Below are 15,510 nucleotides of genomic sequence, written 5' to 3' on the forward strand. Positions count from 1 at the left end.
TTCTTTCTTTCTTTCTTTCTTTCTTTCTTTCTTTCTTTCTTTCTTTCATATTAGCTACTCAGATGTCTTGTTTGTTTCTTTTTGTGCACTCTTCATTCTGTGTTTGTTGCTTTTGTTCACCTTCATCCTTCCTTTCACTTTGGTTCATTCCTCCCCTACACATGTTTCTGACTCAGGATTTTTTTCCATTTATGGTTCATTCATGAGCAAGATAACGTGAGCGATGCCGTGAATGGAGTCAGCTGAGCTGGTGATGGATGGTCTGTGCTCAGATCATGGGACTTGGAAGTGCAGAAGTGGCTGTCCTGGTGCATTTGCTGTCAGAATGGAAAGGGGCAGGGGTTCAGGCACAGGAGACATTGTGCTGAATCGGGGGCTGGTTGCTGATAGACTCTGAGTTGCTGCATTCTCCTTGCGGGTGAGCAGCTCTTGTGTCTGTCAAGCTGGTAGTGTCTTGTCTTTCTCTCCTGGGAAGTCAGGGAGAGAAAAACTGCTCTTAGGAGTGTAAATTCAGAGCTGGAAACCCAGCTAAGAGGTTGTCTTTTCAAAGAAGCGTTAGATTTCTCTGACTGGCAGAGTGAACTTGACAGGTAGGCCCAAACTAGCCTATCTTCCCCTTCTCACTAAGGACATTACAGAGGATCAATAGGGGACTTGTGTTACAGGAGGGTTTGAGCAGCACAGTGCTGCTGCTTGTGCTGTGGAGCCATAGATAATGATGCAATGGAAACAGAGAACAGAGGGAAGAAGATGTTAGGCAGTTCTGACCTCCTGCTGCAAGCAGAGCTGAGGCACAGATCAGGCTTGTGAACAAGAGAAGCTGTTCCATGCCAAGCTGAAAGGGCTGAAGGTACAGCTTGAGCCTACTTGGCTGCCCAGGGAAATGCTGTTTTTTCCTTGTACAGAGGCTTGTAATGTCCGTTGGAGGGGGAGATGAAAGATGGGCAGAACTCTGACATGTCTGGAGTGGAAACAGCTTTCCACTTTGGAAGACAGCTTTGTCCCAAGTAAGAGCATCTATTTCTCACTTTGGCCGGTGTGGATGCCCAAGTAAGTAGCCATGTGAGCTACCAGCAGTCCTGGGAGGACAAGTCATCATGGCAGCCCCAGAGGAACAGGCAGTACATGCAGCACTGCACCTCCTACAGAGGGTGGGCTGGTGTGGGCCATGGTGTCCACTGCAGAGACTGCCCTGGCACTAGGAGAGCAGGGAGAGGTGCTGCAAGGAGGGCAGGACTGGGACACGTTCCTGTGTGCTGGTGCAAGTAATCAGTGAGCCCCACTCACTTTTCTTACTGTGGGCCTCAGTTAACCCCTGCAGGGCAGCCTTCTGCCAGGGAGCTGGCCTCTTCTTCTGCAGCTCACCCTAAGCCGGGTATGTCTTCAGAAAGAGCATAGGGGTGGGGATGCTGAGAAGGGGGATGCTTTTTATTAGTATCTTTGAGCTTTGTGGTTTTAAACTTTCCACCTGAGTGCCTCCCCCTTTGCCCCCTCCCTGAGCATGGGCTGCAGGTTCATTACAGACGCTTTTAGTTGCAGCCCAGCTCCTGCTGCATTGTCACCTGAGTGGAAAAGCTGGAAAATAGGTCATTACGCTTGGGCAAGCAGATCCCAGCCCCACACGATACAGCTGCTTCTTGCCTTCTCTAAATCCTTTTGCCGAAAGGCTTTTTTTTTTGTCGTGCTTAGCCCTGTGCTAAATCCTCACAGCCCTGATGCCACCGTGTCCACCCACTTTAGGGGGGACCCATGCCCTGCAGCCTAGGAGGCAGCACAGCCACCATGGACAGAACAAGAGGGCAAAATAGTGCAACTAGATCCCACCATTTAGTCCCATCACCTGGCACTGGGAGTGCAGTTCTCTGCAGTTACGAGGTACCAGGCTGAGTGCCTCGGGACAGACCAAGCTCCCCCGGATTGTTGGCACCACGTCGTTTATGAGGCAAGGTGCCAGCACCTTTCTTCCTCACTTCAGCAACATGAACCGAAGGTCCGAAGTCCTGTCCTGCAGGTAGTGGGCTAAACATATCTATGGATGACCTGTGAGCAAAACTCAAGTCACTTGTTGCAAGTCCATGGGAGAGAAAGAACTAAAACAGGAGGAGATTTTATAAGGCATTTCCTCCACCCCTGGTTTTTATCCTTCAGGCCTCCTGGTGGTCCTGGAATAGGCATCTCACAGGCATGCTGCTGTTTGTGGAAAAATGAACTCAGCACTGGTTTTGGCACATACACATAAGCTGCTGGTTTATTCCTCGGATGCAGAGAGCCCTCTCTGCTCATCCTATGTCTTTTATACTGGCAAATCCAGTCTGGGGGAGAGACAGCCTCCTCATGCATGTGGTTCTGCTGCCTTTTACATCCCAGCTCTGGAGGCTGATGAGATGAATGTACTTTTTGCAGTATGCTTGCTAATATATTGTGTGTCAGCTTCCAGGGTCTCTGTTTTGGGAAGAAAAGACGTCCCATAGAGAAGCTGCATTACATTTCAGGGGAGTTTGTCTATGGGCATAACAGTGCCTTCAGAAAGTTAATGGGAGCTGGCACAGGAATCTGAGGTCAGGCAAGACAGCAAAATGTGTAGCCACCTAGAACAGGAACAGGAACAAGGCAGCCCCAGGGCACAAGGTTCTCTAGCCCTTTGAATGGACTTTGCTGTGTCACAGAAAACATCCGACAACTATGATCCACCGTTCATTTTACTGTCAGTCTCCAGCAGAAAGCAGTAGCATATCTGGTGGATCCTCTAGGAGCTATTTCTCAGGCCTTTGGCACAGGCTTTGACAGGTAAATCAAATGCAAGCTCAGATTTGCTTAAGTCAAACTTTCTTCCTAACCTGTCCTTTCTGCTTTGTCAGCATCTCTCAGGAACTAGGACAAGGGGACACCCTTCTTTGGGGGACTCCCAGGAGTTTCATCTTAGAATTTACAAAGTAAACCTGCATCTGTCACTCTGCACGAAACCCTCAGAGGAGAAGCTGTGCATAACTCATGTAGCAATACCTGTTTGAGTTTGAAAAGAGCTATAAACAGCTGCCTTGCACTACTTCTCCTAATAGAGGTTTGATGCTTTCCATATCAAGAGCATTGACTTTATTATTTGAGATTCAGACATGAAACAGAGGATGTGTTAGACTAGATGACATGGAGGGGGACAGGCTGATCAGTGAGGGAAGGAGGAAAAGATACATGATATAATGCTGGTGGACTGGGTTTACTAGGATGACCTGAGGAGATCTCACTGGTGTGTGCAAGGACTTCGCTTTTATGCGTCTGGAAGCAGATAGCAATAGTAAAATCATTGGGGTCAATGCCGAGAAACATCATGTTTCAGAAAGGATTTAAAAATAATAGCAAAGCTCCAGCTGCAGAGGTGTTTGCAGCTGTGAACACGATAATGACTAACCAGAGAAAAACTTTTCTTAGTATCAAAAGTAAGTTCCAAGAAGCAGAATGCCTTGATGGCAACCCAAGGGACAAGTGAGTGCAAGTATGAGAAAAATAAAAGTAACAAAGGAAAGGGGACAGTAGAGGAACTTTTCACTGCTGCCAGAAACAATTTGTAAGTGATTCTGCAGTCCACCTCTTGGAGAGGGAAAAAAAGATTTTGTATAAGATTACCTGTGAGAGCAGACCCATTGATTCTCTGCCCTCGCTCTTGACCAGCTGTTCCTACATTTTGATTATACCGAATTCGTGTGGGAAAAGAGACCATGTTTCTTGGTAGAGATTATAACTGCTCCAGCCTTAGAAGATACCGAACACCCTACTTTCATCCAGAGCTCTTGGTTAGGTATTCTGTGCGTGTTACTCTGGTTTAGCAATATCTCCGCTCTTGAACCACTGGGGGAATGCAGGAATAGAAAGAGATCCCTAACCATTTGAACCGTATCCCTCACCCATTAGAGACATCATGCAACAATTTCTTGTTCTAGCAAGGCTGCACATAGTATTCAACAGCCTAGGTCACAAAACACTGCCTACAGCAAACTGCCGAACTATTGCAAACACTAACAGTGCATTTTCCAGGATATAACAGAAAGGAAGCAGAAGAAACTGATTAGAGCACATACCTTTATTAGCAAAGGTTCGGTTGGTAAAATTTCCAGGAACACTAGGAATTGGAAGAATCCAGAAGGAAGCTAATCCCCTCCCCCTCTATTTTCTACTTACCTCATTTTCCACATTCCTATGTAGTCCCAGACAAGCTGTATTCGGGAAATTTTCCTCCTAACCCTAAATTTTGGGTCAGTTTATCATTTACAACATGAGAAGGGCAAACCAAACACAATGTAGAGAATAAATGGAATGAATGGTAGAATTAGCACCCAGAGAATATGGAGGCAGAAAATATGAATTCATTGAATTTTTAATGCATTTGTGATGTCCAGGTGGTACCATTTGACTGAATTCTAGTAACTTCATACTTAAGGAAGGCATAAAGAAAATGGAATTTTGGCACCAGTTAATTTTTTGGTCTATCAGATTGTCAGGTTTGAGAATTCATTTATGGGAAAGAAATAATGGCAAATGAGAAGGTAAATGGTACATACCAATGCCTGTAGAGAGTAGATTCCTCCTCTGATTACATTCTTCATTTAGTCTTTCTTTGATAAAAAGCTGGTTTTCTAGACAAGGAACATACAGAAGATAATTCTAGACTTCAGTAAAGAATGTTATGTGAGAAATTGTTAGTTGAGTGTGGAAGAGAAAGATATTAGCAGAGGAGTCATTAACAGGGGAGAGAATTGGCTGATGCAGACATTAGTGCTCTGCTGAAATGGGAAGCTGGGCTTAAAGGAGGTTATGAGCAGAGTTTTCTGAGTCTACTCTTTTGATGAATGTTTGCAGCAATGACCTGGACAGAAATGGTAGGAGCATGCTAACAAAATGTGCTGAAGCCAGATGGGGAAGGTGTTGCCATTACAAATGAAGACCAAAATATCATGCAGTAAGAATAAGAAGAACTGGAAGATTTAACTAATACGGACAGGAAGAACTGTAGTGGTACATTTTGGAGACTAGCAGTAGGACTTTTGTAAAATGAGAGTACTTTGGTGGGATACAAGAGAGAAGGGATCCCTCTTTTTGAGGATTTAAGTTGGCTATGAATTACCAGTCTGCAATGTATTGCTGTCAAGGAAAAGCAATACCAGATGTGTGAGGTGATGGATTCCTGTGGTAACAGGGAATCATGGCACTGAAGTATGGAGGAAATTGAAAAGATTGTGTGGAATGGATAGAAATGTGTAAAATGAATAGTGCATTGGACAGAGTTAATTGATGGGGACTCCTGGTGTCAGACTAAATGAGCAGAGTTTTACCCAGCCTTGATGTTACAAGCCAGCTAATGGTGTAATGTTATTTTTAGATAAGAGCTTCCATTTCCCATTTTCTTTGGGTGAGCTTTGGCCTTTACAGACACAGTGAATATTGTTGCTGCAGCGTTTGGGTGGGAGTGAAGAGTGGAGAAGAAAGTATGGATTGCGAACGAGGATGTATGCTTGACTGAATAGAAGGTGAGGAGAGGATGAGTGCAGTGAATGCAGATAAGAGAAGGATGGATAAACGGGTAGTGAACAAGTGCCTGTGCTGGGAGGAAAGGAGGAATGGACAATGTGTGAAGGATTGCCAGATGATAGGAGAGGCAGAAACAGATGGTTCTATATCTGTATCGATCTTGGATTCATATATAGGTGTCCAAATATCTGTATCAATATAGCTGTCTAGATATCTATATAGATATTGAAAATATCAATACAGATATATGAATTATATAAATTGTACGTATATGCATATATGTTGAGCATGGTATGATATGATATATATAAATCATAATGTATGGATATACACACACACGTTTGTATGTGGTTAGGCACAAGAATTGCCCACCTGCTGTAAAGTGCAGGAATGGCTTGTCTGAAAACTTTGCCATTTTTAAGAACCATCTGGGCATCTGTAGTGATGTCCCAGGGCCCTTCCCATGTTTTTTCCCTTGGGATCTCAGCCTGGGCACTGCAATGAAGGAGCCTGCCTGACATCCTCCCCAGGAGGAGGTGCTGACAAAGGCCGTGTCCCCTTTCCACAGCTGCGTGGTGGATGAGATGGACTTCTCAGGCATGGAGCTGGATGAGGCACTGCGGAAATTCCAGGCCCACATCCGCGTGCAGGGGGAGGCACAGAAGGTTGAGCGGCTAATTGAGGCCTTCAGGTAAGAAAGCGAGCTCTGAGGCCCCGCTATTGCAACTGGCTGGAAGCAGGGGGCACACCCAGCACGGAAAACATGCAGCGGCGATGGAATGAATGGCCAGAGATCTTCCTCCTAAAGAAGCTGATTGTGGAAGGGCTCCTGAAGCACAAAGTCTTGTGTCCCACTGCTGCTGCAGAGCCATGTCCTTGATGGGTGCTGAGTGGTATGAAGGGCACAAAGGGCCAGAGTGAGGCCAGCCCTTCTAGCAAAGGACTCCCTGTTCACTGGTGACTGACAGAAAGAACAGTCCTGGGGCTTGAATGGGTGCTGGGTTGTTCCTTTGGTGCATCCAGAGGAGTCTTTTGTATTTAGCAAGTCAGGCTCAAGTAGACCCCTCCTGCATTACCACTACATTCCCAGCCTGGGTGGTCTCACTACTGTCATTGCTATTGTGGCTTCTAAGAACAAAAAGGCTGAAATTTTAGTGGCCAACTTCAGCCATTTGTGGGTAATTTGGCCTTTGGAGTGCAGGCAATTCCTTCTCATTTGTGTGAGAGTTGGAGTGAAAGGAGGAATTCAATCCACAAGTTCTGAGGCCATTGTCACCCTGGAGCAGAGGACTTTGCTGGAATGTTCCATGTTGAGTGTGTTTATTCCTCCTGCTGCAGCCAGAGGTACTGCATGTGTAACCCAGATGTGGTCCAGCAGTTTCACAACCCAGATACCATCTTCATCTTGGCCTTTGCAATCATCCTCCTCAATACGGACATGTACAGCCCCAACATCAAGCCTGACAGGAAGATGATGCTGGAGGACTTCATTCGCAATCTGAGAGGTGAGAGTCCTGCTTTGCTTTTTTGCCCTCTTTGCTGCTCTAAATCCTACTGAGGTGAAGGCAGCAAAAACCTATTGGAGCTGCCTTTCTCCAGGGCTGCAGCTGGTCTTTGTGAGCCAGATGTGGAGGAGGGTGCCTTGAAGTGTCTTCTAGGTTGCTGGGGAATGGGAAAATCTGTGCTTTGTCCTCTACAGAAAGCTGTCCAGACTTTTCAGAAATCAACCATTTTTCTTGAGAGATGATTTCATCTTTTAATGGATTTCACTGTTTAGGAGTCCACTGTATTACATTTTTCTATTGTTCAGCTCCATCCTTCCTAGACCCTGCTGGATTACACTTAACAAGCCCATGCCCTCCTTGTTGCTTTGAATGTATGAACACATTTTCCTTCTATTCAGGCTAAGACTTCCCTTTCTTAATTGCTTGCAATTTCTTGCAGTAACTGCAGGCCTGACAGAGTTCATGCATACATTACCTCTTTGCAATTTCTGATACATCAGTTCCCCAAGTCATTTTTCTTCTATTTTTCAAGGTCCTTCCCATCTCAGTAATAGGTTGCTAAAAGCATTTCTTCAGATGTGGTTACAACATACTCATATTTAGAACCACTACCTCCTTATTTTCAGATCTGCTAATGCAGCTTAGTATTGTTTAGCCTTTTTGACAAGACGTCTAGACAAACTCTAATTTCCAAACTGTGTTTGCTCCTAGGTCAGCCATCTTCCAAGTCTCTTACTGCACATCTACAGTTCAGTTTAAGTTCCTTCAAGGTTTTCCCAGTGTAAATCTCTGTCTAGAGCTAGAACTTCTATGGGTTCCTTTGACTTGTTTCTTTGTCCTCATGGCTGTTCAGACAATGTTGTTCCAGCCTCCCCCACCTTCTCCAATCTGCCATCCACTTCAGACTGGAATGATATGGCACAGAGGCCTTCTTTCAAGTTATTTTCTGAGAATGGGGCTGATACCTGTCATCATCCCCTTCAGTATCACAGCAACTAACTGATTTTTTTTTTTAATTTTATTTTTTTTAATGTTAGCTTTCACTTAGAGTTACTTGGAAATCTGTCAGTTCACATCACAACATGAATTCTGCCAACATGAAGATCATGCAGTGAACAAGGAGAGACAGTTCATTCCAGACTCACCTTCATGCAGGAGCTTTACTGGCCTGTGATCAAAAAAACAACCAACCAACCAACCAAGCCAGCAACAACAACAACAAAACCAAAACAAAACCAAAAAAATAACAAAAAAAAAGTATTCAGGCTATGTTTCCAAGGCATGAATTAGGAAGACAGGATATGACAACGTCTCTCCATTCCTCTACAGCTCCTCACCTGCAGGACGTCAGTCAGTGTAGTATGCCTCAGACCAGGGAGCTGGAGGGAAAGCAGAGAAAATCGATGGAAAATGATTGAAGGAATTCAGTTCAGGAGTAAAGACTGGCAATTTAATTTGTGGTGTGTGGCTCAGGGAGGGGTGAAGGAGAACTCTTCTGCCCAGCTCTGCAAAGGCTGGACAGCAAAATTTGTAGAATTATCTAAAGAGACATAAAAGAGGGAAGGGACAGACCCCAGACAGGGAAATTACAGGCAGACTAACAGGAAGGTATTAACCCTAGGAGACATCACAGAAAACAAATGCTGGAGTCCACCAAGTATTTACTATTTAGTTTCTCCTATTTAGGAGAGCTGAGGCTTGCATTGGCAGGAGGAGCAGCTGGTTCCTATTGTAGATCTCCTCCACATCTAGCACTTACAATTTTATATGAAATCAATGCAGGGGTTGCTGCTGAGTGGCCCAAGATATATGAATGTGAAATTGTAGCCATAAAACCTTAGGGAACAAATGGAAAGGAGCCACCATGCAGAGCAATGGAATGATGAAATCCTCTGCATTGGTCTTAGATATGTCAGTATGTGCTCCTGGTGCTTTAGGTGTGTTAGCCCAAGAAAGAAGACAGCCTAAAGCAAAATATTTCTCTTTCTTTCTGCCTTCCCATCATTGCACAGAGCAGATACCTGCCTGTCAGGGACCACCAGTTCTTCCCTTTTGCTTTCTCCCTACCTATTCTGCCCAACATTTTATCTGTTTTGCAGGAGTGGACGATGGTGCTGACATCCCACGGGAACTGGTGGTGGGGATCTATGAGAGGATCCAGCAGAAAGAGCTAAAATCCAATGAGGACCATGTGACTTATGTTACTAAAGTGGAGAAATCCATAGTTGGAATGAAAACAGTGAGCACCTGTAACCCTGCTGGCACCTGCTCACCCTGCTCACACCCACCTCCCTCACTGTCCCTCTTTTCTGCCTTTTTCCTCTGTGTCTCTTTTCCTTCATAATAATTTCCTTTCTTGCCTTGATGCATTAATTCTTTTTTTCTCCAAACACCTTCTTCATTTGCTTTCTCTTTCTTTCCTACTTCTTTGGGATCTTCCTGTCTAGAGTTTGCTTTATCCAATGCAGTAACTGTTTGCCCAAAAATCTCACTGCAGCTCCTGCTTGCCAGTGCAGGTCCTGACTGCCAATACTTCAGTGATAGCCCTGCAGTGCTCTGAACTTTCAGGCCTTGTGAGCCTGTAGGATGTGAAAGCCAAAGTGATAGGAAACAATTTCACCTACCTCTGTCTAACGAGTTCTCCAAGGATTGCTGGGGTTATGAGACCTCCAAATGCACAGACTGCTTGTTTTGCAGAAACTGATCTGAAATCCAAAAATATTCTGTTTATTCAAAATGAACAAACTCATTTCTCAATACCCAGGAAACATGCAGATGTCCAGTGCGCTGAGAGGATGAGCTCTGTGACTTGAAGTCAGAGGTACATGAAGATAGGATATATAAACAGGTGGCTTGCCTATAGCCTGTTCCACTCCTCTGATTTATCCAAGTCACAAAGGCTCCCTGCTACTGGGCTAGCAGGATGTGTGGTGGTAAGGAGTGGTCGTGAGATGATTGAGTGGGCAAACTGGGCAGAACTGGCTTATGCCTCTGTGATTGGGAAGGTTTGTGTGGGCTAAGGGTGGTGGAGACCCTCCCTGGTACCTCCCATAACCCCCACGTGCTCTTGTGAATCTTCTGCAGGTTCTGTCTGTGCCCCATCGCCGGCTGGTCTGCTGCAGCCGTTTGTACGAAGTTACCGATGTGAACAAAGTGCAGAAGCAGGCAGCTCACCAGAGGGAAGTTTTTCTCTTCAATGACCTGCTGGTGGTGAGTGTGCTTTGGCATTTAGGCACTGCAGTGATAAAACTAGCCCCCACTGTCTGTAAAGTTATCTAAAAGTAGTCCACATCAATTTCCCCACGGTCCTAGGAACAGACCATCTCCTGGTCCATCCACACTGCAAGACACAGCTCTGGATCCTTCCCAGTTAAAAACGTACCAAACCTGAAACTGCTGTGACCTTTGAAAAGCAAATTGTCACATCCCACAGACATCCAAGTAATGTCACTGCTCTCTCTCATCCCTTTGCTACTAGGGAAACTCATTTTGTGAAAGGGAAGTTCATTGGTTTGGCTGTTTGTACTATGGTAGGCAGAGTGCTCCCATGCACTTTAAAAGTCTCCTGCCAGACACCTTAAAACCATTACCTTCCATTGCAGAGGCTGTGGAATGGTGTAGCCAACTTACTGGAGCCTGAATTGTATATCGTACTTTTAAAAGTGTCCTGCCCAAGGGACCTTGCAACAGAGTTCAGACAGGTACAAAAGGGAGAAGAGCACAGATTAACTGAGACTGGAAGGATGCAGAACAAGAAGAAAGCTTTGCTTTAGGCACCTGAAGGAAAGGCCTGAGTTTAATGGCAAAAGAAAACTGCAGATGTTGTAAATGGGTTTGTTCCTTGCTGCCCCTCCAGCATTGCATGCACATATGCTCTGGTTTCCAGACCTGGGTATTTCTGACAGGCTTTCCTTAGCCTTCCAATGTGGCACTCAGTGAAGAGAACTACCCTTGCAACATCAAAAATAGGGACATCAAAATATCGGCACCTGGGGAACTGAACCTGAGTGGGCCCCAGGGCTATACATACAGAATTTCAAGTGTTGCTACAAGTGCAATGTGCCAGGCAGTTTTCTGGGCCAAGAGCCTGTCCATCACCAAGTGTTACTCCCATGTGCAATAAGCAGAGCCTGCAAAAAGCTTTCTCCTATGTGCTTTTAGTGGTTTGTATCATTCTTGACTCGCTGTTCATCAGCACCATGCCCGATGATGCATCCGTTCCTCCAACAGATCCTCAAGCTTTGCCCCAAGAAGAAAAGCTCCTCAACCTACACATTTTGCAAGTCAGTTGGCCTGCTGGGGATGCAGTTCCATCTCTTTGAGAATGAATGTAAGTCTGACTCTTCTTGGTTGCCTGAAAAGGTTAGGCATGGAAAAGGAGAAGGAAGGAGGGGACTGCATTGCCCAGTGAGATCTTACATCAGAAGAGGGATTCCATCATGATTAAAATGGGAGGGGATGCAAAACTGAGAGCTGGTGCTGAGGAGAGTACTGTGCAGGTACAGTGTCATGGGAAGAGGCTCCTGGTCCCCCTCTCTCTAGCTCATCGCAGCAGGCTGACTTGTCATGGTGGCAGGGAAGGCACTAGTGTGGAGGCATGAGGGAATCAGTCCCAAGATACACCTCACATAGCTCTCGGGAGCCAGTGGTGGGTGGAGAACCTCACTGACTAAACTGCTGCTGCCAGCTTTAGCCCCTCTCCACCGATGCCCAAAGTCACAATTCTCACCTCTACTTCTGACACTGATAAAAGCTCAGGTGCTGCTGCTGCCTCCCCACACTGTGATATGCCGTGCCATGCTGAAGGCTTCCTGAGAGGGAAGCAGAGCCCTTGGAACAGCACCCACCAAAGTATGGCGGGAGGCCAGCCCTAGTCAGCCTGACCTTGATGGTCTGGGAAGAGAGCCACAATGTGTCATGATTGAGGCTGGTTGTGTAGCAGAGGGATTCCAGAAACAGGCAGGCTTCCTGCTGGCACAGGCAAAGGGTCTGCACAGTGGTCCCAGGCAAGCATGGCTGATGCCCACTGGGCTTTTTGTGAGCACCAGCAGAATATGCTGCCAGGAAGCACTACTTTGTCTTCACTGAGTTCTTTACATCCTCACTCTATCCTGTTGACAGTGAGCCACCATCTCAACCCCCTACCCTCTGCAGCACGCAGTGGCTTTCACATCCATGTATGTACATAACTGAGCATCCCCGGGAGGCACTGTCAGAGCTGGGATCAGCTTTCAGGGGTACGGTGACTATCCTGGGGTGCTTAAGGATCTTCTGGCAAAGGACGCCTTTTGTGTATCCTCTGCAGAGACAGAAAAGGAGATGTCCAAAAGAACTTGTGATCTGAACAGATGAGACAAGTCACAGGGTGGGAGAAGGGGGCTGGGACACAAACAGGGAGCTGAGGACTGGCAGAAAATAGCAGGTTGATCTTTTAACTTGTTTAGTAAAGATTGCTAAAGGCATAGGGTGGGGAAGGCAAACAGATGCAGGAGCAGTGGAGAAATGGACAGGGGAAGAGAGAAATTAAATGTAGACAAAGGAGAGGGGGAAGGAGAAAAGGAGCTGAAACCACTGGCCAATGACCAAAAGACAGAGAAGTTCAATCACAAGCTTAGCAGCTTCCCTGCATGCCTCATGGACATTTCATTTACATTCCTGACAGTGTGTTTTGCCTGTTGGGAACTTCTAAGCAGAGACCTGCAAAACCACATCCTTCTCTTTACCACTCTCTCTGCACAGCACAATGAGCTCCCCACCCATGCTGTGCTAACACCCCTGCTAAGTTCCCTGCTGATGGAAGTAGAGATTTGGGAGAGGTCCTGCCACTGTGGTTGCTAATGGTTGTTCTGGCTTTGAGTCCAGGAGCCAACCTGTCCTGATGCAGCTCCCACAGGAGAAAAAGCATTGGCCTCGTGTATCCTATTAGCCTCTCCACAGACGCAGGAGGGCTTTGCAGTCCCACCTCTGTGCTCAGATTCTCAGAGTCAATGTTACACTAACTGTAACTGAGAGCTAGAGTTTTTTGGCTATGGCACCACTATGGTAGTGGTGGTACTTGCCTTGCCACTGCAACTTGGCCATTCTCTTCCCTTGGAGTCCTGCAATGCTGTAAATTCCTACCGTTTGCAGTGTGACAAACTCTGAGTGTGCTATTCTTCTGGACTGATGTTAGATATTCTCTGCCCTGGAAAGGCAGCAAAGCAGCCAACTTCTCCAGCAAGAAAGCCTAATGCCTCTTAATTGTGTTAACACATCTTCTTCACAGATTACCCCCATGGCATCACACTGGTGACTCCAGTTTCGGGCTCAGAGAAGAAACAGGTACTGCACTTCTGTGCTCTGGGTGCTGAGGAAATGCAGAAATTTGTGGAAGATCTGAAAGAGTCAATAGCAGAAGTGACAGAGCTGGAGCAGATACGAATTGAATGTAAGGGCCTCTAATACAATTCAGACTCCAATGCCATCACACTGCATGTGTCTACAAGGGAGAAAGGGTAAAATCAGTGGGTTCTTTGGGAAAAAGGACAAAGAGGATGAGCAGCAGAATCTACATAGGATTGTTCTTGTGTTCACCGGCAGGGTGAAAAAGCAGTCAGGTTCTGTGAGTACCCACAAGTAGTAGAAAGGAAATAACTGCTTATGAAATAGAGTTTAAGATACAGTGGTTTGAAATGGTGATGTTTAGACTGCCAGACCCAGAAGACTCCTCCATCCCATATTCTGACTATGCAAATACATTCTATATAAACATATGAGCCCAAGTAGCTCAGTATCAGTGTTCCCTTTCTGTGCAGCAATGACCTATTCTGTATAAATGCAGGTCATACACAGAGCTCTTGTGGAGATACGTAAGTTCCTCCACATGTAACATCCTTTCCAGTTTCTGTTTCTCTCTTAGCTGTTCCTCTCGCCCTCCTTTTTTGACATTCTCTTGTCGTTTTCTTGCATTGATTCTACTTGCTGACTTCCCACATTTCTCCTTCAATATGCTGTGACCTTTCCATCCATCCCGTTCCGCATTCACTTCTGCACATCTCTCTTGCAGGGGAGCTGGAGAAACAGCAAGGGGCAAAGACCCTCTCGTTAAGGACCAACGGAGCCCAGATGGAACCACAGTCTAAGCAAAGCTCACCAACAAGTAAGAGGTCACCCAGCTTCTCTTGGCCAGGCAGTGCTGCCTTTGCAAATGTGTTCTGTAAAAATAACTGGAAAAAGAAGTGATTGGTTTTCTATCCTGTAGCCTTCACTGAATAGAACATGCGTTTTTCAAATAACCCGGAAGAGCCAATTATGTCTCATTACCCAGTCTGTAGCTGTAACATCCAGCAAAGAGGGGTTAGTAAGTAGTACAAGATAACTGCTGGAGAACATGGCCCACATTTTCTTCCATGAACTAATGCAGCACAGTAACTGCTCTGTCAGCTTCCTCCAGAGTCTTCACCATCACTTTTGCAAGACTAGCTTCTTTGTAGCAGAGGCTTTGTCTGCATTGAGCTCTTGGGCTTCTGTGCCAGCAAAAATCAAGTGCGGTGGTGAGTGGCTGTGAGCTCATTAGAACTGCGCTAAAATCAGGACCTAAAGATAGGACCCCAAAGGGGCCTCCCCCTAAACCACTGAGCAGCTATCAGATTGCAGGAAGGCTTGCATTTATCTTGCAGTAGAGAGTCTTACTCTCCCCTTTACCTCTCCCTTGGGCTTTCCAGTCCACAGAATGAGGGCTAGCTCTCGACATGAGGTGCAGACCCCATCAGTGAGATCTTTTATTTTATTTCAAAGGCAAGAAGGATTTGGGGGAGAAGGTCTCGGACAGCACAGTGGAGGTAAGTAGAGTGCGAAGCAGCTGAGGTAAGTAATTCTCTCTCACTTCAGCTCTTCTCACATTCTCTGTTGTTTCTTTTCTCAGGTTTTAATCAATGCCTCCCCAGCCAGACTGACAATTTTACCAATTTCCAGAGATACAATTAAAAGTTACTGCTAGGACGGGTAATACAACTTTCAAATCCAAACTAAACTTCAAAGCATTTTCAATCCGTTTTTATAACTGTAACATCCCTCATGGACCAAGCTCCCAAACGCTGTAGACTAACCCACCCCACTGCTTACGGGGAGACTGAGAACCACACCAAAGACTTCCTTGACATGCTAACTCCATGCAGCATCACATGCAAATTCCCCTGCAGCCCAGCTTTCCTGCACAATCTCTGCAGCTCTGTCTCTCCATCCCCCCTTGAAGGGGATTAAGCATGGCCTTTGCGTATCAGAGACTCTCCCTAGAGCTTCACCTCCCTAAGTAGGGAGCTTGGCTGTCCTGTGTGCTTCTGTCTTTGCAGGGATGTCTAGCATCCAGTGGGTTGCCTGTTTCTTCACAGACACCCTTACTCCCACTGCCTGTGAGGAAACAGGAAAATGCAGTCTTCACACTGAAAATCTGATTTACTAATTCCTACTCTTTCCCTGTCTGGAATATCTCCGTTGCCCTGAATTT

At 46.0% G+C, this 15,510-nt stretch overlaps 1 protein-coding gene across 4 annotated transcripts in view; it reads left to right on the forward strand.

Moving 5' to 3' along the window:
- IQSEC3 (IQ motif and Sec7 domain ArfGEF 3) overlaps positions 1 to 15,510 on the forward strand; it is a 59,101-nt gene that overhangs the window by 36,891 nt on the left and 6,700 nt on the right. For 2 of the 4 annotated variants that reach the window (XM_035345402.1, XM_035345394.1), the window contains exons 4-12: positions 6,089 to 6,211; positions 6,859 to 7,025; positions 9,125 to 9,264; positions 10,110 to 10,235; positions 11,256 to 11,355; positions 13,291 to 13,452; positions 14,071 to 14,163; positions 14,802 to 14,845; positions 14,929 to 15,008. In XM_035345402.1, the coding sequence (XP_035201293.1) occupies positions 6,089 to 6,211; positions 6,859 to 7,025; positions 9,125 to 9,264; positions 10,110 to 10,235; positions 11,256 to 11,355; positions 13,291 to 13,452; positions 14,071 to 14,163; positions 14,802 to 14,845; positions 14,929 to 15,003 (1,030 nt within the window). In that variant the 3' untranslated portion in view covers positions 15,004 to 15,008. The remainder of the gene's footprint in view (positions 1 to 6,088; positions 6,212 to 6,858; positions 7,026 to 9,124; positions 9,265 to 10,109; positions 10,236 to 11,255; positions 11,356 to 13,290; positions 13,453 to 14,070; positions 14,164 to 14,801; positions 14,846 to 14,928; positions 15,009 to 15,510) is intronic. The other 2 variants (XM_035345385.1, XM_035345411.1) reach the window with 1 other exon arrangement.

Source organism: Oxyura jamaicensis, chromosome 1, assembly GCF_011077185.1.
Source record: "Oxyura jamaicensis isolate SHBP4307 breed ruddy duck chromosome 1, BPBGC_Ojam_1.0, whole genome shotgun sequence".
NCBI lineage: Eukaryota > Metazoa > Chordata > Aves > Anseriformes > Anatidae > Oxyura > Oxyura jamaicensis.